Here is a 26,093-nt window from a genome sequence, read left to right as displayed (position 1 = left end):
GCGAATGAAGCGAAAATCCGGCCCTTTGTCGTTTAATTTAGGAATCGGTCCTTTTTATTGCATTATGTTCAAGGCACCAAAATAATTTATTTTATTTTTTTCTTTCACCGCGATAAAGAAATACGTAATAATCAATTTTTTGAAGAAAAACAAAGAACCGGGGCTTAAAAGAACCCGTACCTACACAATAGACCGCGCGCAGTCAGTGGAAACATTGAAAATCAAAGAGAATCGAAGAGAATCGAAGAAAACAAAAACAATAGCGCGCGCATCCTTTTTTTCCAACTTTTTTTCTCATGGCTGCGGCAAATATAAAGTATCGCGTGCCGCAACGCACAAGAGAAACCTATATCCCTCATCATGGACCCAATATTTACATCAGGGAGATGAGAGTATTACCGGATTAGCCGGGGCGCGCGCGCCTGACCCCCGTGGCTTTTCGATTATGCGAGCTCTGCTGCACTTGGGTACCTACATCTGCGCGCTCTTCAGACGATCTGCCTGGCCGTGTACCTCTATAGCCGCGCGACAAGGAGACGAGCCGGTATCAATTACATTGTTGTTATTGGGGCATAAACGAGCCGAGGGCGAGATGCGGCCGGCAGATAATAATACACTGGCATAAGAGCATACGCAACAAAAGCCAGCCGCAGGGGCAAGTAGGTAATGGGCGAGCGATGGGGCCCGTGCCGTATGTATACTTGTACGAGAAGCGGCGAAAACCAGCGAGGCGCGCAAAACGCAGCGCGATAGCCATCGCCGGCGTTTCGCCGCCCTGTGCAACTATGCGACTAATTTGGTTTTGCCGCTGCGAAATGGATATGTTGTATATACGTTTGTACGTTAGCCCGCCGAATAGTAAGGGCCTAGAGACTCCCGGGGCCAGGGGTTGCCTTTCAGTTGCGAGATGAGCGAGCCAGCGCAAGGAGCGCAGAGGCGCGCTACCAGTGATTTCAGTATCGAGAGGATTCTCTCCAAGGATGTGCCTTCTTCGTCTTCGCCGTCCTCTTCTGCTTCGACGGCAACCGTCGGGCCCGCGCAATCGACGTATCCGAGCTTTGCGCTGCAGAATCGACTCGAGTGGCTGAGGAGCTTTTGCAAACTGCCGACGCCAGCGGAACCGAGGCCCAGCGAAGATCCAGCCACGGCGGGCATTCCCGCTATCGACAAGTTCGCTGACTTTTTATCTTCTTAAATACACAAGATGTTCCGCTAATGAATGCCCGGTAATAATTCACACATTTTTTTCAAGCAGTCGACCATCGAAACAGCCCGATAAATCGGATCCGACGCAACTGAATAGCGAAGAACTATCTTGGCTGAGGTGTACGAGATATCGCCCGCCCAAATTGCCGAGAAAATCCAGTGCTGGTAAAATTTTCAAAAGAAAACCCGGCTCACATCCTCGTATACCATTCACGAAATACCAAATAGAGATACTAGAAAACAGATACAGAAGCAGCTCATATCTATCGAGGGATGACGTTGTGAACTTGTCGGATTTGCTACATCTTCCGCAGAGTAGAGTATGTACAACTCGATTCTTAAGATCCAATATTAAGAAACTAATACTTCTATTCTTACTAAATATGTTTTTATTTCAATTAATCGTTTGAATATTATCGCAGTAAAATATAGATTACAGATTTTAGCTTAAAAAAATCCAAGTATCTGCTTGCAATAAATTACGGTTTTCTTCAATGTCAAAGAATTTTCCATTCTTTTGAATTTATAAAAATATTTATGTGTCGTACTCGTGTAATATCTGTCAATGAATAGTTTTATTCTTATAAACTTAATTATCTATTATAGATAAAAATATGGTTTCAAAATCGACGCGCCAGAGAAAGAAGAGAATCTCAAACGCCGGAGCAGATGGAAACAACTATAAGTTAATTGTAAAAAAGTTTGTAATGGCTTTGTGTCAAGTTGGCATTTAGAACAAAAATTTAATATTCGACATAAATGACAGTATTATACAGAAGTAAGCGTGTTATGAAATTTAAATAATAGATGATAATCAAAAATCTACAATTAAGTATCTGTACAACAGTTCATCGTAATTATATTAAAAGAATACTAGGATAATGAAATCTTTGTCCCATATGACTTGCATCGGGTTGTAAATGTACGCTTTAAGTCACCTGTTTTTTAAGCATGTTTTCAATTCTTGCTTGTAAGGCTCAAAATGTCGCCGTATATTCTTAATTAACTTTGTTGAAAATTCCTTATGTACTGTGCGCATCAGCTCCATATTGTGAACAATATATTAACAATTAACCTTAATAATACATTAGAACTGGTGCTGTGTCGTCACTCTTCACATGGTGACTGTCAGATAGCAATTATACTTTCTCGACCAGCGCCAACGCCTACCCATTTCACTGCAAAATAATTTGACTTATCAATGTTTGGGCAAATATAGTTAAAAATTTGTTAATAAAAGCGTAAAGTTTTTATCAATTGTTTTCTTTTTTTGTTTTTATTTTGTGAAATATTCTTACTAAAATCCTTACCTGGAATATCTAAATATTCTTCTAATAATTGTACATATTTTTGAGCACTTAAAGGTAAATTATCAAAAGAGCGTACACCTTCTGTACTGGTCTGCCAGCCTTCAAACTCTTCATAGATTGGTTCCACTTTAGCCAAATCTGATGTGCTGCTTGGGAAATAATCAATTTCCTTGCCATTTAGACGATATCCAGTGCAGACTTTGATAGTTGGCAATGTATCCAAGATATCAAGTTTGGTCAAGCATATTGACGTGTAACTGCAATAAATTAAATTAAGTTATAGTTGTAAGTCTCACATTATCACCATGCTGATAGAGCATTTTTCAGGCTTCGTATTCTTACCCATTCACGATTGCTGTGTACTTCAATAAAATCAAGTCAAGCCATCCACAGCGTCTTTTCCTCTTTGTTGTGACACCAAACTCACAACCTCTTTTTTGCAAAATTTCACCAGTGGCATCTAGTAACTCAGTAGGAAATGGGCCATCACCTACTCGAGTAGTGTAGGCCTTTACTACTGCTACAATTTCTCCAATAACAGTAGGCGGTAATCCAAGGCCAGTGCAGACTCCACCAATACTGCAGTTTGAACTAGTAACGTACGGGTACGTTCCAAAATCTATGTCTAACATTGCAGCATTAGCACCTTCTACTAAAATCTTCTTTCCATCTTTTGCAGCATGATGCAAGTAATGAACTGTCTCTTTGACATAGGGTCTGATACGATCAGCATATCTTCAAATCCATAAAATAATGTCACAATCATTGTCAAAAGAAAATTCTCACAATCAACTTATTATATTAATATATACTAACCCCCTGTAACGTTCTAGTTCTGCTTTCACGTCTACTTTAAGAGCAGGAAAGATTTTCTGATGAGACGCTACAAGGGCTACAAATTTTTCAGAAAATTTGTCATAGTCCCCTACGAGTTCTCCTATTCTAATTCCAGTTCTGGCTGCCTTACTAGCATAAGCTGGACCAATTCCTTTCTTTGTGGTACCCAATGAACGAGTGCCTTTTTCAAGTTCTTGCAATTGATCAACTTGCTGATGAAAGTCAAAGACTATGTGAGCCCTGTCCGAAATGATAAGTCGGCCCTGCCAATCTTTAAGACCTTGAGCCTCATTTTCTTCCAGTTCTTCAAATAAGCCTGGCAAATGAATGACAACACCATTACCTAGAAACAGAGAAAAGTCAGTATGAAAGGACAATGTAATTTGAGCACTGCAGTGTGCTAACAAGTTGAAGTTAATCCGGTAACAAGCAGTGCTGGGTCTGCTCTGTTAAATCAATAGTTGTAATAATATCACAAGGTTAAAAATACAGATCATTAGAATATGCTCTTAGAGCAATTAAGCTAAACAAGAAATATAAGTCTTAATAGATCAAAAGAAAACTTGGTCATAAAAATTTATAATTTTTGAATTATACTTGATGTTTATTTTCAATTGAAAACATTAATAGATTAAAATGAGGACCATATAGACTGAGATAATTAGAAATCAATGTGATAAGTAAACTTTTTAAGAAATGTGATTAACTAATTAATCAGCAAATAAAATTGAAAATATATGAATAAAAAAGAGTAGTTGTGCAATTCTGACCACATAAAAATAATATTAATAATAATAATAATAATAATAATAAATAAAATTCATTTTAAGTGAAAAATGATTTTATCATTTTCTTCTTATAATTATTTAAAAAAATTCTTTTTTACAAGAACAACTGGTGCTCAACTCGTTACAAATTATCTCTGTGAATGTGTCAATTTGTTGTTTCAAAGTTTTGATAAGATACTTTCTCATTATATTCTTCTGTATTAAGAAGTAAAATTCAGATAATTGTAGTTAGATAGAGCTCTGTTATTTACTTTCTTTAAGTGTGCAGTTTAGAAATATTAAGATTCTGGATACCAAATCTAAATTTAAACTGAATGAGCAGCCTGATTGTATGTTGCATATCAAAAGTTATATTGAGATATGAGTTCATATAGAACTGTGAATACACAGTAAAAGATAAAAAAAGTTTGAAACTGCTATTCAATTTGTATGATATGTTAGTAGCAGTAGTTCTCATTTTAATCTATATATTTTTTATTTTCTGATTAAAAGTTTTTGTTAGATATTCATTTGAGATATATTTTTTTAATGCTAAAACTAATAATGAACTATAATAATATATTATATGAGTGAGTTTTGTTTTTTAATAGAAACAATATAACTTGCAAAAGTAAATTAATTGTACAGCAGCAACTACGCAGTCACGAATTCAATTATAAAGTAATTGTATTTTATATTTAAATTTTTGTCCATTTAAATAAATCATTACCTATAACGGATTTACATCTGGGATTGATTATGCCACTAGGTAGAAGGTGGAAGTGGTATTCGGCACCTTCTACAACTACAGTATGACCTGCATTACTTCCTCCCTGCGAAAGTACAGTAATATTTGAAGCACTGCAGGATTCATAGAATCACTGAGCATAAAAAATATTAATAATCAAATCAACCCTTTGTGCTGAACTGGATCAAGCGCTGCACCTGGCTTATCATCTAATAATAAGTACTTGTCAATGAAGCAACATTTTTCTTTCATGATAGTACTTTTATCATTACTACTTAAAATCATACTCTATGAATATTTAATATAAAAAAATTAATTAATTAATTTTTTTCTGACAATTGAATAAAGTTTTTTTGTCAAGTAATTTTTATTCATTTTAAAATACTGGGAATAATGAATGAAAAGATGATCAGAATCTCTAGTCTCTAGTCTCTAGCTTAAAAAATGCATGACTCAAAGGGTTAACTAGAAAAATCAACCTTACGAATAATAGACTACATGTTCACATAAATTTTCTCTGTCCCTTCAATACATCTGTCTAGTTTTATTCCGTTTCACAAATAACATGTGTACATCTACTTGTGGTAGAACAAACAGCAATGGTAAGTTTAGTGCATATCACCAAGGCACAATCACTACGACTCATAAATCGAGGCAATTGTAACTTAGTAATCAGTTGGCAGCACTAACCCGGGACCTGGCATCTTGCTATGAAATCATACGTCACATAAATAGCTATTCATTTGTGTCTACAGATATATGTGTCAAAAAGATTACATCATACAAGTCACAAGATGCCTGATGAACACGAAAGATACCAAGAAAAAAGGATGGAATTCAATCAGCGAGTTAATCAATGCATTACAAAATTTTACATAATCTCACATAATGATTACTCTTATCAATAAAAACTGCATTGGTCATCTATCAAGCACCACATAAAAATGTTTATTCTTAAAAAATTTTTAAGTGTTTTATATTAAAGTACCATTTGTGAGGAATGGAAAAAAAAAAATAGAAAAAAAATTTGCAATTTCAACAAGTAAGTATATATGAATGACAAAAAATGTGAGCGCACGGTAGCCAATGCTGAATAATGCTAATATATTTTGACTCGACTGTATTACAAGTTTGAATCAAATTTCTATGTGTGAATAAATTTAAATTTGTAGGTATTTCTTTGAAGCAAACATAGCCAAGTCTAAAAAATCGAGGAGCAAGTCTAACAAAGAATCTATAGCTCCATAATCATGAAGCGGAACATTTACATCCCTAATGCTCAATCAAGCAACTCTGATCGAGGCCTCAATGCCTGCTCGAGCATCCCATTTCGACAGACCAAAAAAATAACTCGCTGCAGTAGAAAGAGCTAATAGTCCAAAGCATCAAAGATCGCCATCAACACGTGTGCACAGCGCTGCAGAGCAGCGAGCGAGGTGGGCAATGAAGAATGTATAAATAGCACCAGGTTGCCTCTCTCTCTCTCTCTCTCTCTCTCTCCTGCTCCTCAGAGTGAAAAGCTCATCGTCGGCAGCGGCGAGGGTTGCTCTATTATTGTGAAAGATCGAAAAGAATCCGATCGAGAGAAGAAGCAAAAGTACTAAGTAGAAGTAGCCTAAAAATACACGCTTTCTTTCGGCGCGTCCGGTCTTTCGCTCTTTCCACGCCAAGCGCGAGAAACAGAGGGAGAGAGTCGTTAATAGGTTATATACGAGTTACTTTTACTTGCGCGATACACGCAGAATGCAATGAAATAGACACATAAGTAAGTACGAGGAGAATAAGCACGAGTAGGTACCTGACACCTGCAGACGAGGTCGGCTTCGCTGGCCAGCATGTCGACGACTTTGCCCTTGCCCTCGTCGCCCCATTGAGCTCCCAGCACGACCGTGACCTTGGCCTGGTGCTGCTGCTGTCCGGAGACGCGGAGCTTCTTCCTCGAAGAGGTATCGTTCGCGCTGTCCCCGTTGGTCGCCTGCACCCTGACGCACGCCGACATCTTTTCAGCGGATGACGACGACGACGACGGCTTCACTCTCACACCTACTCTCCTCTCTCTCTCTCTCTCTCTCTCTCCCTGGACCTCGTGTGCGACGAGTTGCGCCGCGACTGCCGCAGTGTCGTTCGTGCGAGGCTCGAAGCGTGACTGCCGCTGCCGCGAGTTCGAGACTTCCGACGTCGACACGGGACACGAGACCAGGTCGTCCCTCTCCTCTCCACGCCCCTCCGCGCACTCTAAACTTTATTGGTCGCAAAAAGCGAGGACGCGCGCCACAATTCGACCGACAGAGGCGCTGCGAATTTCCGATTTTCGTCCGTTATACGAAATTGTAGGTATCTTATATAGGACTTTTACAGTTTTTACAGCCGCGTGCTGTACGGGGCGAGGCCGAAGAAAATGAAAGCCTCGCTTTCTCATAGCTGATAGCCCCAAGCCGCTCTGTGACGAGGACTGACTGGCGCGTGACTATTTGCATTGAACGTTGCGCGAATCCGCCGAAAAAAGGAGAGATTGTTTCTATTCAAGATTCCGATGAGCAAAAAAAGAAGGAATATCGAGAGAGAGAGACTCGATTTTTGTACAGGCGCGCGTTGAGCGCAGATAAAAGCGAATTTCATCAATTCACGGCGCGTGATATAGCAACGTTTTTTTGCCACCGTTATGTAACGCTGTAACGTCGCATATATACTTTACGCTTGCCGCGATAAAAAAAAAAAAATGTCTCATCGCGGTGTGTTTACACGGCTCTGTAAATATAAATCGGATTTACAGAATGTCGAAATATGGCTCGTTATATTCGCCGCTGGCGTGACTAAGAGTCTGGGAATGTATCGAACGAAGCTTGATTAACCGGCGCGAATTCTTACCTGCACTAATATTTTCGAATTTCGCAACGTAATCCTTTTAGAGTACAGGCGAACGAGCGGTATGCTCGCACGCAGTGCGTCATCGAAAGACGCACTGGACACTTTAGCGCGCGCGTTCTCGCGTATCATGCAGAATGCAAGTAGTGTAAAGCTTGCGATTTACGTGTTTGTATCGATATATCTACTGCGCCGCTAGCTACTAGTGCTAAGCGCGATAGCGCGCCGTACTCAGTGTATATACATATATGTATATATAGTGAATGGGAGTTTAAAAATACACAGCCCCCCTCGACGAGCTATTGCACATTTTGTCACGCGAACGGCTCGTATCGCGTCTTCTCGCGTGTAATATCTGCGGAGATGTCAACCGCGCTCGCTCGCATAGCGCGAAAACTCGCCTGTAAATTCTGCACTTGACTTTTATCGGAGGGACGAAGCGCACTGCAGATACCGCACGATACATATAATATATATATGTACAATAAACCGGCAACATCGAGCGGGCGCCGTGATATTTGTTATGACGAGATTGCGAGCTGCGATTCTGGAGCCCGATGGCACGAGGAAATCGGCGGCCCGTGTTCCTGCGCTCGCGGCTCTTTTTCGATGATAATTGAGCGAGAATTAGAGGCACCGCGTGACTTTGCGCGCAGCTTTTGACGTTGCAGCGCGGCGGGCGTGTACGCGACGTCGGATATACATAGATATAGGCACCTGCTATATATATATATAATCGCAGAAACGCTTGCTGCGAAAATACAGATGAACCGCGATGTTTGATTTGAATTTGGGAAGAGATCGGATGCACGACGCTGCTATATTTTTGGCAGAATTAACTCGTCCGCTACATTGGTATAAGCTGCGTAGACTCTCGAATATAACGTCACGGCATGAATGAAATTGCAAAACAGAAATCCAAACAAAAGTCTGAAAAAAAACCAATGAATATTCTTTACAAACCTTTTGAAGCAGCGCGACACACAACGGAAATAGGTATATATACATATATATATATATATCCTACCGAAGAAAAATGCAAAAGCCAACTTTTGCCCGACGGCGCAACGCTGCACGTTCTCGAGCAGTCTGAAGTAATTTTGCAGCCAGTAATGGGGCAAAAGTGTGCAATTAATCTGCAAAGTAGAGTTTATTAATTTTTCGCCAGCTTCCTATATGCTGCAGCATAAAATCAATATGCAACTAGAAGTAAATGTTGCTTATATAAGTTATACACCTGCGGGGGCCATGAACGATGATATCGGAGCGAGAACAGTCGCAGGCATGGCAACTGCCAACGGAATTTCCCAGCTCGCGCTTTCCGATCTTGTGTTTTCTCATTGTTATCCTTTGGAAATTTTAGAGACGCGAGATATGCCGTCCACATAGCGATACGGATAGCATGTGTAATGTGATATACAGCGTAGGCGAGATGAATACGCGACTTCTAAGTATACGTCGCGCGTGACGCGTCCTTGTATCGAACAATTAAGATCATTAAACTGATAGCCAACCTAGTTCAGAAGTGAATTCAAAAAATAACAACGGAAATTTTCGAGTTGCAGAATTATAGGCGCGTACGTATATCGGCGCCGGCGATGGAAAAGTAACGCCAAAATATTTTGACGCGTCACTGCAAAGTTTCAGGTGCGCGCGATTGTCCTCGAGTTTCATCCTCATTTTCTAATCGGCGTTGTCTGTTTGCGCTTCTCAAATTGACTGACACTCGCGCGTCAATTCCTTTTACGCTCGTCATAACACGCTTTCTACCGATTGTTTTATTGATCATCAACGGGATTCGAACTGATATGCTGGTGGTGCGGCAGGAGTCATTTTAAGAGACGTGGAAATTCAACGTTTTGAGTTTATTAAAAATTCTACTTTTAAGATACATAATACAGTTATTTTTTTCCTTTTATTATAACTTTTAAGCGCTTACTATCTTACTGTACATCGTCATCACACACACATTTTTATATTTATGTACTAATATAAAAATCTACAAAAAGAACGTTACATATAATATAATTTAGGAAATTAAAACTATGAGACAAGCTTAATCGTAATTTTTTTAGCTGATTTTATTAATTCCAAAACAAAACCAAGAGAATTATTTTCAATCTTCAAACGTTATACAAGATTTGTTTTTTAATTTTGGAAGATTTTATATTATCAACAATGAGAACTAATCTCATACATAACTGATGCGCGATAAAAAAGTGAAATTATTTTTTTATCGAAAACTTTTATTGAAGAATCCAAGTGATCGCGTCGGTAATAAATATGTACATACATTCGAGTATAATTTTATCACATACTTCTCTTTACCTCCATTTTTTTTCGATTTTCAATGAAAAGTAAACTATTGTACAGACTGCACGCAGTATAACCTCTACTAATCATTGATGCAGGAACGCATAATCATTTTTATTTACTACATTTGCCAATACTATGAGACCAATTTGACATTACGAAATAATTTCACTTTTCTATCATCTTGTATATACATACAATAAATTTTTATCTAACATAAATAATAATATAAGGAGCCACAAAGATCGTAAACATGTTAATATCGATTTATAATCATGGATGTACTTTATATAGTCTTGAGGTATTTGACCTTTGAATGGAGGAACAAAATGGTTAAAAAATATTCAAGTTAATAATAACGTTGCTTACAAATCAAATTGCAGATGCAAGCAATTTTAAACGTAATTATTGTCTTGATATATTTTCGTACTATTAAAAATGTATACTAATCACTTTTCAAGTTTTAGGAGTACTACAAATTTAAAAAAAAATTACATTTTTATAACATGTTCGTTAAGATTGCACAAGATTGGTTCTATTATGTATAGAATTTTAAAAAAAATTCTACTAATGTCTTCCTATTTTATAAAATGTATGCTTTCAAAAAATTTCTTTTGAATACCCTTCATTATAAAACTATGTTTGTGTATGATCTTTAACTACTTTTGTGGTGTTAAATTAAATCGAAGATTTATTTACTTAAATAAATGATTCATCAAAGAAGAACACGTTTTATTACTTGTCGCTTTTCCTCAGGTAAGAATGAACAGGTACTAAATACATCGGATAAATAACCGACTTCTGATCATTGCGCGATTCAGGCCTAATCTCTAAATCGACACTGACAAAGAGTAAAAAAGCAATACTTAACATTTATCAGCACTTGAAAACAAACTGAGCTGATTCATTCCTTTTCTTTCTTGTTGGTAATGAATCTAACATTTTTTTTTTTTTTATTTAAATAAGTACCTACCTTACACTTGTTTACATGATATATGTATGTATGTTAATATTACTTACAACAAGTTGATCGATGTATCAAAATAAAGTTTCAAGTCAAGTACACAAGAGAAAATTTGATAAAATTGCTTGGTGAATCAATGTAGACTGTTTGTCTTTAATTTTTTCGAGTGGCGTATAGTCTTGCCTGTATCGCTGTCAGATGATTCTGATTCGGTTTCGTTATAGTTACCCATTCCTATAGAATCAGACTTGGAGACTTCACAGGATTCAGCAGCGAAATTGCCAGTGATTTTGGCTTTCTCCAAAGTACGTACTTCATGAAACAAGGCAGCTTATATAATAAAAGAATATACCAATTTCAAAATTTTTATAGAAAATGACATAGAAACTTTATTTTTAATAGATTGACACAAACCATTGTTGAAGTACACACTTCATAAGAAGGAAACAAAAGTTTTAGTTTCAATTGCAATGATCAGATTACTTATCTATGCTAATATATTATGAAAGCCAATGAGTCTAAATGCAAAAATAATAAGATATGGAATAGTAAATATTTACTATTTAACTATTTAAGTATTGAATAGTAATGGTTTTAAATCAATTCATTAATAAATTAACTATGCTGCAAGTACTTGTATAGAGACTCACTTTGAGATTCGAGAAGACTATTCTGGCGTTTCAAGTCATCAATGTCTTGCTGGTGAGAGCTATTCTTACGACGCATAAACTGGATGTATTCCGCAGCCTTTTTAAGGATCTGAGCCCTACTGGCAACTTTTTCATTTTGCAGCGATGGTACAGAATCTCGTAAACTGGAAAAGCTATCCTTAATGTGGTCTCTACGCTTCCTTTCAAGGGCATTGTGATGGGCTCGTTTCTCAGCCTAGAACAAAGGAATCATTGAGCTTGCTGTATTCAACCAAAAACTAAGGCATATAAACCAATGAAAAAAGTCAATAAAAACCTGAGAAAAGTATTGTTGGTTGTTAGAATGTCTTTGCCTCGAATCGGAGTCGTCGCCCTCCTAAAGCAAGAGATAAACAAACGTGAATTCATATAACTTGGAAATCGCCTTGCTCTCGACTATCCTGTTTTGATCCTCAGGAATATCAACTTACATCACTCTCGATATCGATGTCCCGGTCATCGTCACTCATTCTCAATAATTACAGTAAAATAATGACAAAATTGTCGAAACAGAAGTCAACCTTTATCCAAAATGTCCAAAACACTGCAAGTGGCCTACGGAGTTCCAACGTTGCCAAGCGAATGCCAAATTATAAATGCGCATGTGGTAAAAGTCGCGATTTTAAGCGGGAATTTCAAACTGCTCTAATACGTAATACAAATATTTTTACGATTTTTAATCGTACCCCATGCAAAAGAGGATATAACCTGTAAATGCTTCCGATTTCAAAAAAGAGTCGTTATTTCTCTTGAAAAGGTGGATTGAAGTGTTTTAAAAAATCAAACAAAAAGAACAAGGTCAAGAGGCGCGGCAACGTCGCGGCTGATATATCGACATCTTTCGAAATCCCTAGCATAGGATCAGCTGATGAAGAGTATTCAGCAGAGCCATTCTTTATTCAAGAAAAATTGAATATGTGCAATATAGTATATTTATTAAATGTTTTGCTGTTTATTCAATAAAAACATGCGGTAGACGGACTTTTTCTCGCACGTTGAACAAATTTCATGCCGATTTCTAGGGATATTTTCAATGATCATATAGGGGGAAAAAGAGATGTGGCAACTGGCAAATGGCAATAATTTGTCACTGAAAAAGTCATGCACCGCGCCATATAAGAAACAGCGTGTATGGCTGCGCGTGCTCGTGTATCGTGCATAACCTAACTCTCCATAAGACCATTCAGGTAAAAGTTTGTTTAATAACAATTATAATACCTACAGTAAAAAATAAGTAAATATTTATCACGATCATCGTATAATACTTAGCTATAGTTATTTTTAGTAAGAATTGCAATTCATGTAGCTACGATTATCCCATAACTGTTTATCGGTTTTCATTAATAAACACCGTGTTTCTTACAGATTTTCGTATGAAGTATTTCATATAAGATAATTATTTTAAAATATGGTGGACACTGTAGCAAAGAAACGTAAAGTGTCCAAGAAGACAAAAAAGTCTTGGAGGAAACACGTGGACACCAAGGATGTTGACAGCTTTCTGGATAATGAAAGACTCGAAGAACGGTTGGGTACACCTTTTGCTCAGAGGAAGGATGAAGAATTGTTTGCAGTCGATAGAACAAGAGATGAAAGTGCACTTCAGGAAAGTAGTGGTTTAAGTAAGAAACAGCGCAGGGAGTTGTTGAAAAACACAGAGCCAAAGTGTTTTGCAATTTTGAAACCACACACAGCAGTACCAGATCCTATTGTCAAAAGGAATCGCGTCAGAACTCCAGAAGAAAGAAAAAGTATAATAAGAAAGCAAAAGGAGGCAGAGCGAAAACTGAAAGGTCAGTTAAAGCTAAAAGAAAGAGTAGCCATAAAAAACAGATTATTAGCTAAAGAGAAGAGAGCTAATCAACCTAAAAGAGGTGAATTCAAGGTTGATGTCTGGAAAAAAGAGCCTATTGTAGAAGCAGAATTGAAAAGCGAGTGGCTCACTAATGATACAGTCAGGCATACATTGGCTAATACAGGCAAAAAACGCAAAAGAGTGCCAGAATCTTTGCACAAAAAGCCTTCGGTTTTACCAGCTGTTAATGCTCCACATCCTGGAACTTCGTACAATCCTTCATTCAAGGATCACCAAGAGTTGCTTGCTCAAGTAGCAGCTGAAGAAGTGAAATTAATGAAAGAAGAGGAACATCTCAATAGAGTTACAAACAAAATGTTCCGCAAGGTAATTGAATCCTTTTTTGACTTACCTTATGTATACCACCAAATATTCATCAATTACGAAATTTGAATTTTCTAGGTTACTGCGAAGCAAAAGGACGCAGATAATTTGACAGAAATGTCTGAAGGACTTCCTCTGCCAAATCAAAAACAAGATGACGATTCAGATGAAGACAATGATCCTAATGTTAGATCCATTAATCCACCAGCATTAAATGTTAAAAAGACGTTAGTTCAACGCCGCAAACAAAAAGAGCAGCGAAAACTTCAGCAACAACGATTGAAACAGAAAATTGAAAAGAAAAAAGTTGCTGACATTTATCACTTAAATCATCTTGGAAAACAAATATCAAAGAAGGAGCAAAAGTTGGGCCTTTTGAAAGAAAAACGAGAAAAAATCAAAGCCAAAAAAGAGCTTGAACCAAAAGTACTAAGCAGACACAAGTTTGAACCCCTTGAGCAAGAATTCTTAATGGGAGATGAAATAGCAGGAAATCTGAGAAATACAACTCCTGCCGGTAACTTATTGAAAGACAGGTACAAGTCTTTGCAGCAGAGAAGCATAGTTGCACCTGGAGCTCTGCAACTGTAAGTATACAAATTTTATTATAGAAATTATAAGTATTAAAGAGTAGAATTGAAATTAAACAACGTTTTATGTATTCTTTTATAGGAAAAAGACTAAGTCTAAAGTCAAAAGGTATATCAAAGCTGATCACAAGATAGAGTTGAAAAAAGTTACTAAGAAGTAAGTTTGTAAATAAAAAAAGAAATTTATCACTCAAGTGATAAATGCACCGTTATTTAAATTGTATAGGTATATAACTATTAAATATTCTTTCATACTATAAATTTCAATTGTCGTGATCCTTGTTACCCTAGATTTACGGTATTCTCAAAATCTTCTATTTCGTATTCTAACTGACTAACGTCATAATCTGACACGTCCTCTTCTTCATAATCGTCTTCCTCTTCTTCTACTGATATTGTTTCACGTTCTTCCACTCTATCTGCAGATTCATTTTTACTCACCTCGCTTTCATTTATTGTTGTTGCACTACTGTTGAAGATATCAGTGCTACCAGAGTTATGAGAACTTTTTCTGCTTGATACACTTTGTTGTTGCTTCTACATGTGAAAAAACAGTATTTATTTATAAGTAATGAAAACATAATATTTTCAATGAAACACAGAGTTTTACTTCAGATGCAGTCGGCAATTGTTCGAGTTCTTTTAAAATTTCTAATGTACTTAGAACTGATTTAGATTCAGACTTATGCATTTCTGGAGAAACCTGTTCAATGATTTGAATATGCTTAGGTTCAAAACCTAAGTCTCCCGTCACATAAACGTTTAGTAGGTCAGCTACAGTTTCTGTCCTGTAATTTATATGTCAATTAAAAGCTTTTATATTACTGTTTATGCTCCATGTGTACATTTTTTTGTAAACTTACGACTCAGATTTTGCAATCCACTTTTCAGACTCACAGTCTTCAATTATGTTCAATAAGTGATTGCCAAAAGCTTGAAGATTCATGTTTTTTAGTTCTTCATTAGCGTCATGTTTTGTAATCTGAATGGATAAAATATTGTCCATACATTAGTATAATTTTTCATTTTTAGTATAATCATTATATTTTTAAAGATTTTACCATCAATGCAGAGTCAACTGCGTTTTTCAAACTACTCAATGTTCGAGAAACTCTTTCAAAAGCCGATAAAGATTGTATTTTGAAGGCATTTGTTAATGCAAGTTTAACCCTTTCTTGATGAAGCATAACTTCTAATTTTCTTTTGCGAATATTATCCGTTGAAAATTCTGCATTTTTCGTTTTATCCAAGAGCTGCAAATATCGTTCCTCAAAATGTTTTGCCGTTTGGAATGATTTTCCGAGTTCCTTTTCTACTTTCGAGCGCACACTCTGCAATTTCTTTATCAATAAGTTTTGGATCTTGCAAGCAATTAATCGACGCTTAGTGTTAGATTTAGCTTCTTTTATTTTATCGTGATATTCTTTTATGGTATCACTGCAAGTAAATATTAATAAATTATGTACCAGACGAATGAAATTTAACGAAACATTGATGTGCGAATTATCTGCTTGTATACATGTGCTTCAAGTCTACGGCCTGCATGTTGGAATGATCATTCCATAATCGGTCTAATTCATTTTCAAGAACAATATTTTCCCGCATTAATCTTTGTTCTGTCGGGGATGTCGTATCTTTCAGCTCGAGCTGGAAAGTTTCTGACGTATCTAATATCTTCTTGTACGCTTCCTTCTTCAGACTAAAAGACATTCTCGGTCAACAGTTATGTTGTTATATAATTTTCTAAAAAAGTAGGTCCTCTCACTTTTCTTTGTGAATCTTCGATTTGTAATTGAGTCGAGTCAACGTCTTTTCCATTTCATCCTCTTTGCGCAAAGTTGTTTCGATTTTATCGTTCAATTTTTTCCTTAGACCTTCGTCTGCCAACTTGTACTCATCGATCATATTGATTTTAGCACCTGTAAATGTTTTCAAAATTTCAAGTAAACGAATTCACGAGCGTTTCAGAGTACACAAATTATAATCACTGGTAATATTTATTCGAACAGATTGATACAAGTTTGCAATAAATCTTTAAAGATTACTTATGGTTTTAATTTCGGAATAGAGTTGTATTCTAGTTTTCTCGAAATTTTCTTCCATCTGTCTGATTTTCTCTAGATGTCTTAATTTTTCGTTTTCCCTGCTTGCTTCTATCTCATCGCATCTCTTCTTGAGCTCGTTAACTTTTTTCACTTCGATTGCAATGTTGTTGTTCAGTTGTACGATTTCAAGCTCAGATTCTTGATCTACATTTTCCGAGCTACTTTTCACTTTGTCGCAAAAATTCTCCAAATCTTCGTTTCGTATTTGTAACCTTAAACAATTCACAGTTTCAAAATAAACTGTCAGGGGTAAGATTATAGTTATAGTTATAGTCAGGAGTTATAAATTACCTTTCAATTTTTCTCTGAAGATCATTCAGTATAACTTCATACATAGCTTTTTGCACGTTTACGATCGTCGGGTGATCATCTTCGTTTTTGGGCTTAATGTTTGTAGCGTCAGGAGATTGTAATCTCGCAGGAAGAGAAATATTTCCCTTATGCTTTTCTTGCAAATCGACCATCTTTAAAATTTTCTTTTCTTTGATATCGAAAGTAAGTATATTTACGTCTATACAATGATTCAGGCTGGGCAGTGGATTTCGTTTCTCTAAAAATCAAGATGCAGTTACGGCCTTTTCTCTGACAGAACGACTTTATTTTGTTTTTCGATAGTCCGCAATTCCAAAATTTTTTGTCAAAACCAACGATTTATTTTTGAAATTGTTCCATCAACTTGATAACAATCTCGCATATATAATAATACATCGATCTTATATATAATTCTTTTTATTTCACTTATGAACATATAAAAAATGCTATGAAAGTTGATTAATCAGACGAGCAATCGGCGACAGTCAAATAGCGCTCGGAGACTCTTTTTCCTTCTCCCTGTTGATGCGAGACTCTTCTTTCGCTGCTACTCGGGGGATATCGCGTTTGCTGGACGCAGAAGAGGTAGCTTCAGGTGCTCCGCCGAAACTCGGTATCAGTCCCAAATTTCCGAACTCGTATAGATTTTCTATAACAGTTTCCGATTCGATCTGAAAGAAGCCATATTTATAGTTGAATGTACTTTTGTGAAATATAAACGATCACGCCATCGCGTTGTTCGATACCTCGGTAAGCCGTTCGAAATCGTTGGGATCCTGATAGCTGGCCAGGATGTCGAGCAGCGCATGGAGCAGCTTTTCTTTCAGATCCAGAAAACAAGAAGAGCAGGCGTCTTCCTGCTCGCCCCCCCTATCGGACATCTCGGCTTGCACCTTAACGCGCCAAGCAGATAATTAATTGTAAGTGCAACAAAGCTCCCTGCAATCTGCGCGCGCGCGCGCGCGTATAAGTACCTGGAGCGCCTGCCTGATAGCCTCCTTAGCCTCGGCTAGAATCCGCGCCAGCTTCTCAATCTCGCGGCAGTTGTCACGAGCTTCTCGCATCGAGTCGTCTCTACTTCCGCGACTGGTCTCGACGTTTTGCTCGAGAACGCGGGCTCGATCGCGAGCTTCGGCGCAACTAAGACGCGCTTGCTCCAGAGCTTGTTCCCCGCGAATGGCGTACTCCTCCGCGCGACGAGCTCTGCCGATCGCTCGGCTCATGCGATGCTGTTCCCGGGCGAGACGCTCGATCAGCCGGTTCTGCTTTATTACCTGCGGAAATTTTCAGATTTATATGTAGTACGCGAATTTCTCGCACCTATACATGCATACTCATAACCGATCATTTCGCATACCTTATTGAGCGCCAAACGCGCCTCGGCCTCGTAAAGCGCAGCTTGCAGCCTGAGGCCGCGTTCGCTCTCTTTGTGGCTCTGCATGCGAGCATCGAGTTCGCGGCAATGGTTCAACAAACCGTTAAGCTCCTGCTGCAGCGAGACGTTTTCTCGTACCGCTCGCTGAGTCGCATCGGCGAGGCGCAGGTTCGTCGCAGCGCGAAAGCTTTCGGCCAACTCGGTCAGACGTTTTTCTAGCTCGTTTTGCATCCTGAAGTTCATTTGTACACGAATATATAATAAGGAATTGATGAGCGTTGATGTGTAATTCACACGATAAAGTTAAGAGTCGATTACTTTGCTTTGCCTATGATGAGCTTTTTTTCAGCCTCGTAGAGGCTCTTTTTGTGACGAATTTCTTGCTCAGCCATTCGTTTCTCTTGGTCTTCAAATTTGTTCATCAAGTCGATTCTAGCCAGACGCCAGTCCTCCAGTGCATTCAACTTTCCGGCTATAAATTTTATTTTATTATATCTCTTACTGTAAAACAAAAAGAACCTGCAGAAAATCACTTTACCGGCTAGTTTGATCTCAGCGGTGAGATTGTTCTCCATCGTCTTGTACTCGTGTTCCATTGACTCCTCCTTTTTTTTAAAAGCTTCTTCTTCCTCTTTCCGTACTTTTTCCAAAGCTACCAGTCTTTCCTCAAGCTCCTCGGCTTCCTCGGTTTTCTTACGTAAAACTCGTTGCAAATGGGCCGTCAAGTCGGCTTTGTTTTCCTCCAGTTGATTGAGCCTTTCCTTCAAAGTCTCCGCCTCCGCTTCAAGTTCTTCGTTGCGCGATCGTAATCTGTGGAGTTTATTCTTTTGTTTGGAATAATCATAGCGAAAACAATGAAATTAAAGCAATGCTGAAGAGAACATCAAAGAGAGCTTTAGAAAATAATCAGGCTTTGAAAATAAGAAATTTTTTTTTTTTTTTTTGTTACTCGTTTTGGATGTGTAGCTTGATAAGAGGTAAGTAAAAACATAGGAAAATACCTTGCTAATTGCCTATTGTTTTCAAGAATCTGTTGTTCGAATGTAACTGTTTCTAGTTCGTTCACAAAGTTCTTTTTTCTAGCCTTTTTTTCTTTTTTTCCGCCCTTTTTCTTCATTTTTATCGGTTGCTCTAAAACTGCTTCTACGAATTTGCTGCCTTATATTTTTTAATAAACATATAATTTATCATGACATTTGATGCAAAAGTTAATATTCCATATCCATCCTAGATCATACTTAATACACAAGGTCTTACTGCTTCGAGCGTTTGTTATATTCAATATCTCGTGTCGTCATGGAGATTAGGCTACAGGTTTACGATGTAGAAATATTCAAGTGCGGTTTGTGTTTCATAAATGTATTATTTCAAATGTATTTTTCATCACAGTTATAGTACGCAATAAATGAACATATATCAACAACAAAATAAGTTCTATCGACAGTACTATACATAAAGTAAACGCAATAAACACAACACACAATTTCTTATTTAAATCTGTACAGTTGTTTTATTTGCACTTTTACAATGTATTAAATGAATATAGTAGAATAAGCTATCAATCATCAAAGATAATGCTTATTACTTAAGGCTACGTTCAGTAGCCTTACAAATTATTTTACAATAAAGAAGCATCATTCATTTTCATAAAATAAATACGTGTATTAAAGTATTAATTAATTTAGCATTAATCATACACGATCATTGATTGAGTTGACTAAAAAAATTCAAATTTAGTACTGTACAATTTGAATTTTTTCAACATTTTATACATTTCGACTTGACCAATCGCTCCAGTGACAAATGGAGCGATTGGTATTATGTTTTATGACTTGAAACCAAGCATTCATGCCTTCGATTCTCTTTAAATTTATTTCTTAATTATTTACATTGATTAAATTTTTAACCGATTTTTTTCGAAAAATAATGTGCAATGCATGATTGAAAAGTGTTCGAGAAAGTTTTTTTCATAAATATGCTTTCAAATTATTTATTCTTAGCTATATCTATTAATATAATAACTATATATACAAATTTAATCGGCATAAGCCACGTTATAATCAAGAAGGTGTATATATATATATATATATATATATATATACACACACATGTGCAAGCCAAACCTTAAAAGAAATCAAGTTAAAATGTTTTTAATCTTATCTTGAATAAAGTATTGGAGTATCAGTGAATTTCAAACAATGAAAAAACGTTCAATCTAAGTCATTGCATAAACAAAAACAGCAAAGGGACCTGCTCATCTCGTTTTAGGCTCGAAAAAAAGTCTTGACTATTCACGCACCGCACTAAATAAGTGTAACCAAATGATCTTATAGATATCGTCTCACTTCGGGACACGGAGTGTTTATCATAATCATCATAGGAGACCCATGTAATCAGCACTCAATTGCAATAACAGATAACAATTCATCCTCGAGCTCGGAGTGACGTCTTGCTTCAAGGGGCGAATGCTCAACGAGTGTGTGTGTACAAACATTCAGTCCTCCCATTCAGTTAACGGGTGGCGCCTGGGCAGCAGCAGCAGCTCTCGGGACCTGAGGCCTCTTGAAATAGAGTACAAGCCCGAGGGCGCCGCCGAGAAGGCCTATGAGATACAGGTCCCAGCTCTGAACGAGAGACTCGTCCCACTTGGTCAGTTGGTCGAAAAGCCCAAGTTCTTGCACGTAATCGAGGCCAAAAAGCAGGAAGAGCTTGATGAGTGCCAGAGCGACGGGGATGCGTGCGTCCGGGCTGGCTTCGGCTGCCAGATCGTAACAGCGCTTGGCCAGGTGACGGTCCTTGGTGAGGCCCAGACCGCGTTCATGCATGTAACCCAAGTTGAACATTGCCTGCGCATTGTGCTGTTGTTCCGAGGCCGAACGGTAGTGGCTTGCTGCAGCTTCGTAGTCTACCTTGGTGCCTCGACCATAATAATGTGCATCCCCTAGCTTCACCTAGATGAAAAAAAATAAATTATTCATATTATTGTACAAAGTTAAAATCAAATGTTTAATAACCTTAAATTACGTAAAAATGTTTTTACTGGTTTTATTAAAATAGTCAAAAAGTATAAACATTCAAACAACTTATATTTGAATTTGGAATCACGAACGATATAAAGTCACGTGACTCGCCTGACATGGGCGCACCTGTAGAATAATAACACAACTATTGGCAATTCAACGATACCGCAGCGCCAAAAAGCCAATGTTAATTTCCATAAGGTGGTGAGTTTTCAAAGCTGAGACCAACCCGATTTTACTGTGCATTATATCTATATATATTAAAATCGGGTGTTGCTCAGCTTCGAAAACTCGCCAGTTTATGGAAATTAGCATGGGCTTTTTGGCGCTGCGGTATCGTTGCCAATAGGTTTGAAGTTTGACAAGCTTTAGTCTCGTATCAAACGTACAAGAATTAGGTACATATACAACCAATTGTTAATTGATGTTTACCACACAAGGATCGCATCGTAAGTAAGTCAATTAATTATAGTTTTAAAAAAAAGTTAACAATTACTGGGGAAAACCGATTTTATTCTAATACTATGATTTTGGTTAGGTCACGCCAGTTATTTCTTGGAATTGATGCTTGGGCTTCCTTTGTTTTGAGAGATTTCAAAGAAGTGGCAGTTGGATCTTATCAATCAGATCGTAAGTGTTGTTTTTATAACGACTATTTATTTTATAACATTATTACTATAAAAAGTATACCTTTTATTTATTTACCTTTTTCGGAATTTTTCGAAAATATATTCAAAAGTTGCGCACGAGTGAAAAAATAGAGTTTTTTAAACTCTATTTTCTTTTTTTACAGAGGAGTTGAATCAGAGAAATAAAATTCAACCTGCTGTGTTGCGAAACCGAAGAATTTCAAAATGGAAGTTTTGAATACTGTTTTCAACAAAAGTAAAGCTGAAGAGCATACCTTAAATCATAGCAATTCTAAAATATTGCAAGTTTGCCTCGAATCAGTTTACCCTACAGTTAAGTTAGCCTTGGAATTAAGGGCGGTTCAACACAATAATTCTGTGTTCTTCTCAATTCAGACTTGGCGTACAATAGCTCTTAAGAGAAATGAAATACGCCAAGCTATGAGAGCAGAAGATGAAAGACTCATTTTTGTTAATGACGAGCTCAAAGTTTTTACAGAATGCATGCATGATCATTGCGCTGTTTGTTTTCTGGATATCAGAGGAAAAAGGGTAAACATTATGTTAGAAACATTCTCCAGGATGATGCAATTAGGACTCGAGATAACTAAAGAATACCAAAAACAGATTAAAACAATAAATGAAACTGCAAAGAATCTAAGCACATTTATGGATTTTATATTGAGTCAATGTACTGGTACAAGAAGATGCGACAATATTAAAGAGCATTTGGAGATGTTGAGCAACTATACCGAGCATAATATTGGAAATGCTGTTAGTAATTTTAGTTTCGCGATTGATGATAACGAGTACGAAAAAGATTATGATGAGTCTGACGGCTATGACCGTTGCTCTTATTGCAGTCGTCGTCGTCATCGTTACTAATTTTTTAGTCAAAGACTAATTTGATGAACATGACAACTACTATTTGCAATACTTCTAAACATAAAAGAGATACTTATATGTATTGAAGCATATAAAAGTTTGTAAAAGAAAATATGCAAACTCAAACCAAAACTATGATTGTAAGATGTGCATGTGAATTTGCAAGTTTGCAAAGTATCATTAATAAAGAAATATTTTCATATAGTACTTTGAACAAAATTATTGATTGTTTAAATATATTTATAGTTGAAAAAAAAAAACATTTATACGGTACCTGAGCAACTGAGTATCCTTGAGCTGCAGCTCGAGCCCAAAGAGACAGAGCCCGAACAAGACCCTCCTCTTCAGTCAATATAGTCGTTTCGGCGCGATCCAGGATGAAGGCAGCGTTGCTCTGAGCAACCTCGTATCCCATTTCTGCTAGCAGGTAATACGTGACGAAAGCCTCGTTGATGCGACCCTCACGGTAGTCTGCATGAGCTGTCATGAGCTGGTCGCTCCACTTTCCGCGCTCGGCCACGTTTTTGAGTAGTTCTACAGCTGCGGGACAGCTGCGCATCATGCCGGTACCCGTGGCGTGCATCTGTGCCAAGTTGTAGAAGGCCAATACGTGTCCTGACTGGCTAGCCAGGTTAAAATACTTGTTGGCCAGCTTGTAGTCGCGCCGCACTCCTGTACCACCTAAGAAAAAAAATTAGATTTTTTTAATGATTAATGACCTGTCTAAAGGCAGTTAGTACCATTTTTTTAGAACTGCAATAAAGCTAAAATTTATTACATCATTATACCTTATTGTTTGTTTGTGCTGACTTTGTAGGAACATTTTTTGAAAAAATACTCACTGAAATACATATTTCCAAGTTGCAACTGGCCATCTACCCAGCCTTGTTCAGCTGCTTGACTGAAATAATGCAAAGCTTTGGCAGGATCCTTCTCAACTCCTCTGCCATATAAGTACATTAGACCAAGACCACTTTGACCTACTGGGTTACCCAATTCTGCAGCTTTTTTGAAGTACTTGTATGCAGTGTCATTGTCCTGTTTTACAATATCACTACCTTCCAAATAGATCTGAAAAATTGGGATGGAATTAGATATGTATAAAACAGAAGAAATATAAGAATTATGAATGTTAAATTTTACTTTTCCCAAAAAGGCCATTGCAACAGGATTACCGGCATCAGCAGCATTTTGAAAATAGTGTAAAGCTCGCTGATGGTCAATGGGCACTCCTCTTCCACCTTGATAGTGCAGCTGTCCCAAACCAACTTGAGCTTGCACGTCACCTTTTTCAGCAAGCAGCTGATAATATTCTATTAAATCTTGATCAAAAATTCCAGAACTGTAATTAGGATTTTCGTGCTCATCGAGAAGTCTCACACGTTGCACAACTGGACCTCCGCTTAAGGATACTTCTTCAGCAACTTTGTTAGCGACTTTCCTATAAAAATCTAAAGCTTTTTCACAGGATGCTGGAGTAGTTATACCGGACCAGTGTCGATAACCCATGACCATTTGGGCGCGAACGTCTCCTCCTAAAGCTGCCATTGTATAATGTAAAAGTGCTTTGGCTTGTGAAGGTTCCACTCCTCCAAGCCCTGTTGCATACAAGAATCCCATGCCCTGAACAATAAGAGTCCTTCTTGTTATGTATTTTCAAAATACTTTAGAGCACAAGTAATTCATAGCATACCATATGTGCAGAAGGCAATCCTGTTTCAGCAAGCTCTTTCAATATTACCCTGGCAACTGGTATATCTTGAATAGATGAGCGGGAAGATGAACTAATGTGTGTTCCAAGTAGCTGAACCCATACCAGCATTGAGCGAGCTTCCCTGTGACCCAGAATTGCTGCAGCTGTAAACAGCTTGTATGCTTCAGCCTTATTCGCTCTGGTGGCATATAAAAGTCTTTTGGCGTCCTCAAATAACTCCTCAGCTGCAATAATAAATGCAATTCTTGGTGTATCAATTGAATAGGATAACAGACGTCCACAGGGTAAAGAATAACTAAAGCATAACTACCTTCTTGCTCCTGCGGTGTAAGTGGTCGAGGAGGCTCCTCAACAATATCCTCTTCTGGCTTCTCCTCTGTCCAACCTTCCATCTCCTCTTCCTCCGACATTGCTTGCTGAGCAGTAGACTCGACGTTATCTCCATACTTAACTTGTGTCATCACAGACTTCATCCAACTCTGCATAGACTCCTTTTCCGAGCCGTCCTCCTCTTCTCCCTCGACTTTGACTTTTGGCTGCTTAAGAGCCTTGTCTCCGACATAGGGATCTGCCGGAGGCAGCAAAGACCTGACCGTGTCGCTGAGAGCAGTGATCTCCCTGAGGTGCTCGATGATGGTCTCCAGATCCTCTGTAACAATCTCCTCCTCTGTGTCCTCCGTGGATTTGGCCGGTGGACTAACATCCGTTGCAGGCTCATCCTGCTTCTGCTCAAGATTGGCTTCTCCTCCTCCTGCATCCTTAGCTACCTCTGCTGCCTGCAATGCCCAGGCGAGCAGCAGTACTGCAGCGACGGCGTGGCCTAGCTTCATTTTGTCGGCGCTACGCTACTTTTTCTTTCTGTTACATAGCCGGCGATCCAGGGATTCACCAGACGTCAACACATACGTGGACATCGCTAGCAGATTGCAGCCATCCCTCCTATCTTCACTAATTACGTCAGTATGACACGTCAGTACTCATGATATTCGAGAATCTACTCTCGAAAAAGACGATAAAGTAACCCTCACAGGTCCCTTGGATGGGCGAGGATAACCGGGTGCACTTAGCAGGTCGAGAGAAAGGCTAGACACGACCTGGTAATTCTGAGAGACTACGTTGCCGAATCAGCTGTTGGTCGTGGCACGACGATCATTCCAGCGCTCCATTCGGCTCGGAGCTGCTTTCCGTGGGTCGGCTCCCGCTCTGCTCGTGCAAACTTTATCTGCTTTTATGGCTATAGCTATTTGCCAGATGGAATCGATCGAGCTTCGATGTTTTCAAAAGGGATGGTCGAGTTGTGGATCGGCGAATTTTACAATATGAGAAAACAAACGTAAATAATAGACATAGTCGCTAGCTATCACTACTATAGCTGCAGTATGAAGATAACATGGCTATCTCAACGACAACACAAAAAAGAATATAGATAGATGTATATATATAGGTACATGTAGATAAAATACACGTTACTCACGGTGGTTGGTAGCTTTTCAGCGCTATAAAACGACGCCAAAACGTTTACGAGCCTGAACTCGCGCGGCTGTACGTCGGCAGAGGTCTCTTATCGTAGCCTATTGTTACGTAA

General features: G+C 38.0%; 8 protein-coding genes across 12 annotated transcripts; 3 read left to right on the top strand and 5 right to left on the bottom strand.

Moving 5' to 3' along the window:
* The first annotated feature begins 91 nt into the window (after positions 1-91).
* Positions 92-1,933, top strand: LOC116416338 (homeobox protein MSX-2-like). The gene is made up of 2 exons (XM_031924258.2): positions 92-1,170; positions 1,256-1,933. Exons 1-2 carry the CDS (start codon positions 908-910, stop codon positions 1,614-1,616), a joined length of 624 nt encoding a protein of 207 aa, XP_031780118.1. The 5' UTR covers positions 92-907; the 3' UTR covers positions 1,617-1,933.
* Positions 1,578-9,169, bottom strand: LOC100116750 (adenylosuccinate synthetase). Of its 2 annotated transcripts, XM_001601117.6 has the most exons (8): positions 8,971-9,169; positions 8,761-8,869; positions 6,667-8,663; positions 4,851-4,953; positions 3,333-3,696; positions 2,859-3,251; positions 2,517-2,773; positions 1,578-2,384 (listed from the first exon to the last, which is right to left on the bottom strand). In XM_001601117.6, exons 3-8 carry the CDS (start codon positions 6,865-6,867, stop codon positions 2,335-2,337), a joined length of 1,368 nt encoding a protein of 455 aa, XP_001601167.1. In that variant the 5' UTR covers positions 6,868-8,663; positions 8,761-8,869; positions 8,971-9,169; the 3' UTR covers positions 1,578-2,334. The 2 variants fall into 2 exon arrangements, with proteins under 2 accessions (XP_001601167.1, XP_008216157.1); XM_008217935.3 differs by lacking the exons at positions 4,851-4,953; positions 8,761-8,869; positions 8,971-9,169 and having other exon boundaries at positions 6,667-7,696.
* A 414-nt stretch (positions 9,170-9,583) lies between these two features.
* Positions 9,584-12,463, bottom strand: LOC100116779 (protein max). Of its 2 annotated transcripts, none has more exons than XM_016982463.3 (4): positions 12,131-12,463; positions 11,977-12,036; positions 11,661-11,895; positions 9,584-11,322 (listed from the first exon to the last, which is right to left on the bottom strand). In XM_016982463.3, exons 1-4 carry the CDS (start codon positions 12,167-12,169, stop codon positions 11,144-11,146), a joined length of 513 nt encoding a protein of 170 aa, XP_016837952.1. In that variant the 5' UTR covers positions 12,170-12,463; the 3' UTR covers positions 9,584-11,143. The 2 variants fall into 2 exon arrangements, with proteins under 2 accessions (XP_016837952.1, XP_016837951.1); XM_016982462.3 differs by having other exon boundaries at positions 9,584-11,340; positions 12,131-12,459.
* Positions 12,464-12,532: 69 nt separating this feature from the next.
* On the top strand, positions 12,533-14,729 carry LOC100116812 (ribosome biogenesis protein NOP53). 2 transcript variants are annotated; one of them, XM_001601162.6, is made up of 4 exons: positions 12,533-12,886; positions 13,065-13,881; positions 13,957-14,465; positions 14,551-14,729. In XM_001601162.6, the coding sequence occupies exons 2-4, from the start codon at positions 13,108-13,110 to the stop codon at positions 14,627-14,629; spliced, it is 1,362 nt and encodes a 453-aa protein (XP_001601212.1). In that variant the 5' UTR covers positions 12,533-12,886; positions 13,065-13,107; the 3' UTR covers positions 14,630-14,729. The 2 variants fall into 2 exon arrangements, with proteins under 2 accessions (XP_001601212.1, XP_032453471.1); XM_032597580.1 differs by having other exon boundaries at positions 12,783-12,983.
* LOC100116841 (DNA ligase 1-like) lies at positions 14,517-17,188 on the bottom strand. Its single transcript, XM_001601183.5, has 8 exons — positions 16,865-17,188; positions 16,514-16,785; positions 16,234-16,387; positions 15,988-16,167; positions 15,530-15,905; positions 15,332-15,450; positions 15,079-15,256; positions 14,517-15,005 (listed from the first exon to the last, which is right to left on the bottom strand). The coding sequence occupies exons 1-8, from the start codon at positions 17,035-17,037 to the stop codon at positions 14,751-14,753; spliced, it is 1,707 nt and encodes a 568-aa protein (XP_001601233.3). The 5' UTR covers positions 17,038-17,188; the 3' UTR covers positions 14,517-14,750.
* A 98-nt stretch (positions 17,189-17,286) lies between these two features.
* Positions 17,287-19,515, bottom strand: LOC100116873 (golgin subfamily A member 6-like protein 22). The gene is made up of 7 exons (XM_008217941.4): positions 19,262-19,515; positions 18,799-19,070; positions 18,579-18,732; positions 18,243-18,492; positions 17,860-18,159; positions 17,632-17,778; positions 17,287-17,556 (listed from the first exon to the last, which is right to left on the bottom strand). Exons 1-7 carry the CDS (start codon positions 19,375-19,377, stop codon positions 17,371-17,373), a joined length of 1,425 nt encoding a protein of 474 aa, XP_008216163.1. The 5' UTR covers positions 19,378-19,515; the 3' UTR covers positions 17,287-17,370.
* An 88-nt stretch (positions 19,516-19,603) lies between these two features.
* Positions 19,604-26,031, bottom strand: LOC100116910 (protein sel-1 homolog 1). Its single transcript, XM_016982461.3, has 7 exons — positions 25,983-26,031; positions 24,819-25,902; positions 24,488-24,732; positions 23,938-24,417; positions 23,637-23,865; positions 23,069-23,475; positions 19,604-21,211 (listed from the first exon to the last, which is right to left on the bottom strand). Exons 2-7 carry the CDS (start codon positions 25,336-25,338, stop codon positions 20,768-20,770), a joined length of 2,325 nt encoding a protein of 774 aa, XP_016837950.1. The 5' UTR covers positions 25,339-25,902; positions 25,983-26,031; the 3' UTR covers positions 19,604-20,767.
* LOC103317895 lies at positions 21,249-23,013 on the top strand. 2 transcript variants are annotated; one of them, XM_008217943.4, is made up of 3 exons: positions 21,249-21,733; positions 21,819-21,910; positions 22,074-23,013. In XM_008217943.4, the coding sequence occupies exons 1-3, from the start codon at positions 21,705-21,707 to the stop codon at positions 22,145-22,147; spliced, it is 195 nt and encodes a 64-aa protein (XP_008216165.1). In that variant the 5' UTR covers positions 21,249-21,704; the 3' UTR covers positions 22,148-23,013. The 2 variants fall into 2 exon arrangements, with proteins under 2 accessions (XP_008216165.1, XP_008216164.1); XM_008217942.4 differs by having other exon boundaries at positions 21,267-21,729.
* Positions 26,032-26,093: the final 62 nt, after the last annotated feature.

Source organism: Nasonia vitripennis, chromosome 2, assembly GCF_009193385.2.
Source record: "Nasonia vitripennis strain AsymCx chromosome 2, Nvit_psr_1.1, whole genome shotgun sequence".
NCBI lineage: Eukaryota > Metazoa > Arthropoda > Insecta > Hymenoptera > Pteromalidae > Nasonia > Nasonia vitripennis.
Note: the sequence above shows the minus strand (reverse complement) of the source record. Positions and strands in the feature narration are given on the sequence as shown.

Coding starts and splice junctions, on each gene's coding strand:
- LOC116416338 (XM_031924258.2), top strand. CDS start 908: ATGAGCGAGCCAGCGCAAGGAGCGCAGAGGCGCGCTACCAGTGATTTC. Junction 1,171..1,255: donor GGCATTCCCGCTATCGACAA/GTTCGCTGACTT, acceptor TTTTTCAAGCAG/TCGACCATCGAAACAGCCCG.
- LOC100116750 (XM_001601117.6), bottom strand. CDS start 6,867: ATGTCGGCGTGCGTCAGGGTGCAGGCGACCAACGGGGACAGCGCGAAC. Junction 4,954..6,666: donor ACCTCGTCTGCAGGTGTCAG/GTACCTACTCGT, acceptor GTACTTTCGCAG/GGAGGAAGTAATGCAGGTCA. Junction 3,252..3,332: donor GAACTAGAACGTTACAGGGG/GTTAGTATATAT, acceptor ATGGATTTGAAG/ATATGCTGATCGTATCAGAC.
- LOC100116779 (XM_016982462.3), bottom strand. CDS start 12,169: ATGAGTGACGATGACCGGGACATCGATATCGAGAGTGAT. Junction 12,037..12,130: donor ACATCGATATCGAGAGTGAT/GTAAGTTGATAT, acceptor CTCTTGCTTTAG/GAGGGCGACGACTCCGATTC. Junction 11,896..11,976: donor ACCAACAATACTTTTCTCAG/GTTTTTATTGAC, acceptor CCTTTGTTCTAG/GCTGAGAAACGAGCCCATCA.
- LOC100116812 (XM_001601162.6), top strand. CDS start 13,108: ATGGTGGACACTGTAGCAAAGAAACGTAAAGTGTCCAAGAAGACAAAA. Junction 13,882..13,956: donor CAAACAAAATGTTCCGCAAG/GTAATTGAATCC, acceptor TGAATTTTCTAG/GTTACTGCGAAGCAAAAGGA. Junction 14,466..14,550: donor GCACCTGGAGCTCTGCAACT/GTAAGTATACAA, acceptor ATTCTTTTATAG/GAAAAAGACTAAGTCTAAAG.
- LOC100116841 (XM_001601183.5), bottom strand. CDS start 17,037: ATGGTCGATTTGCAAGAAAAGCATAAGGGAAATATTTCTCTTCCTGCG. Junction 16,786..16,864: donor CTTCAGAGAAAAATTGAAAG/GTAATTTATAAC, acceptor GAATTGTTTAAG/GTTACAAATACGAAACGAAG. Junction 16,168..16,233: donor TCGAAGATTCACAAAGAAAA/GTGAGAGGACCT, acceptor AATGTCTTTTAG/TCTGAAGAAGGAAGCGTACA.
- LOC100116873 (XM_008217941.4), bottom strand. CDS start 19,377: ATGAAGAAAAAGGGCGGAAAAAAAGAAAAAAAGGCTAGAAAAAAGAAC. Junction 19,071..19,261: donor AACAATAGGCAATTAGCAAG/GTATTTTCCTAT, acceptor TAAACTCCACAG/ATTACGATCGCGCAACGAAG. Junction 17,557..17,631: donor ATTTCGAACGGCTTACCGAG/GTATCGAACAAC, acceptor GGCTTCTTTCAG/ATCGAATCGGAAACTGTTAT.
- LOC103317895 (XM_008217942.4), top strand. CDS start 22,135: ATGGAAGTTTTGAATACTGTTTTCAACAAAAGTAAAGCTGAAGAGCAT.
- LOC100116910 (XM_016982461.3), bottom strand. CDS start 25,338: ATGAAGCTAGGCCACGCCGTCGCTGCAGTACTGCTGCTCGCCTGGGCA. Junction 24,733..24,818: donor TACACCGCAGGAGCAAGAAG/GTAGTTATGCTT, acceptor TTATTATTGCAG/CTGAGGAGTTATTTGAGGAC. Junction 23,866..23,937: donor CAATGGCCTTTTTGGGAAAA/GTAAAATTTAAC, acceptor CCAATTTTTCAG/ATCTATTTGGAAGGTAGTGA.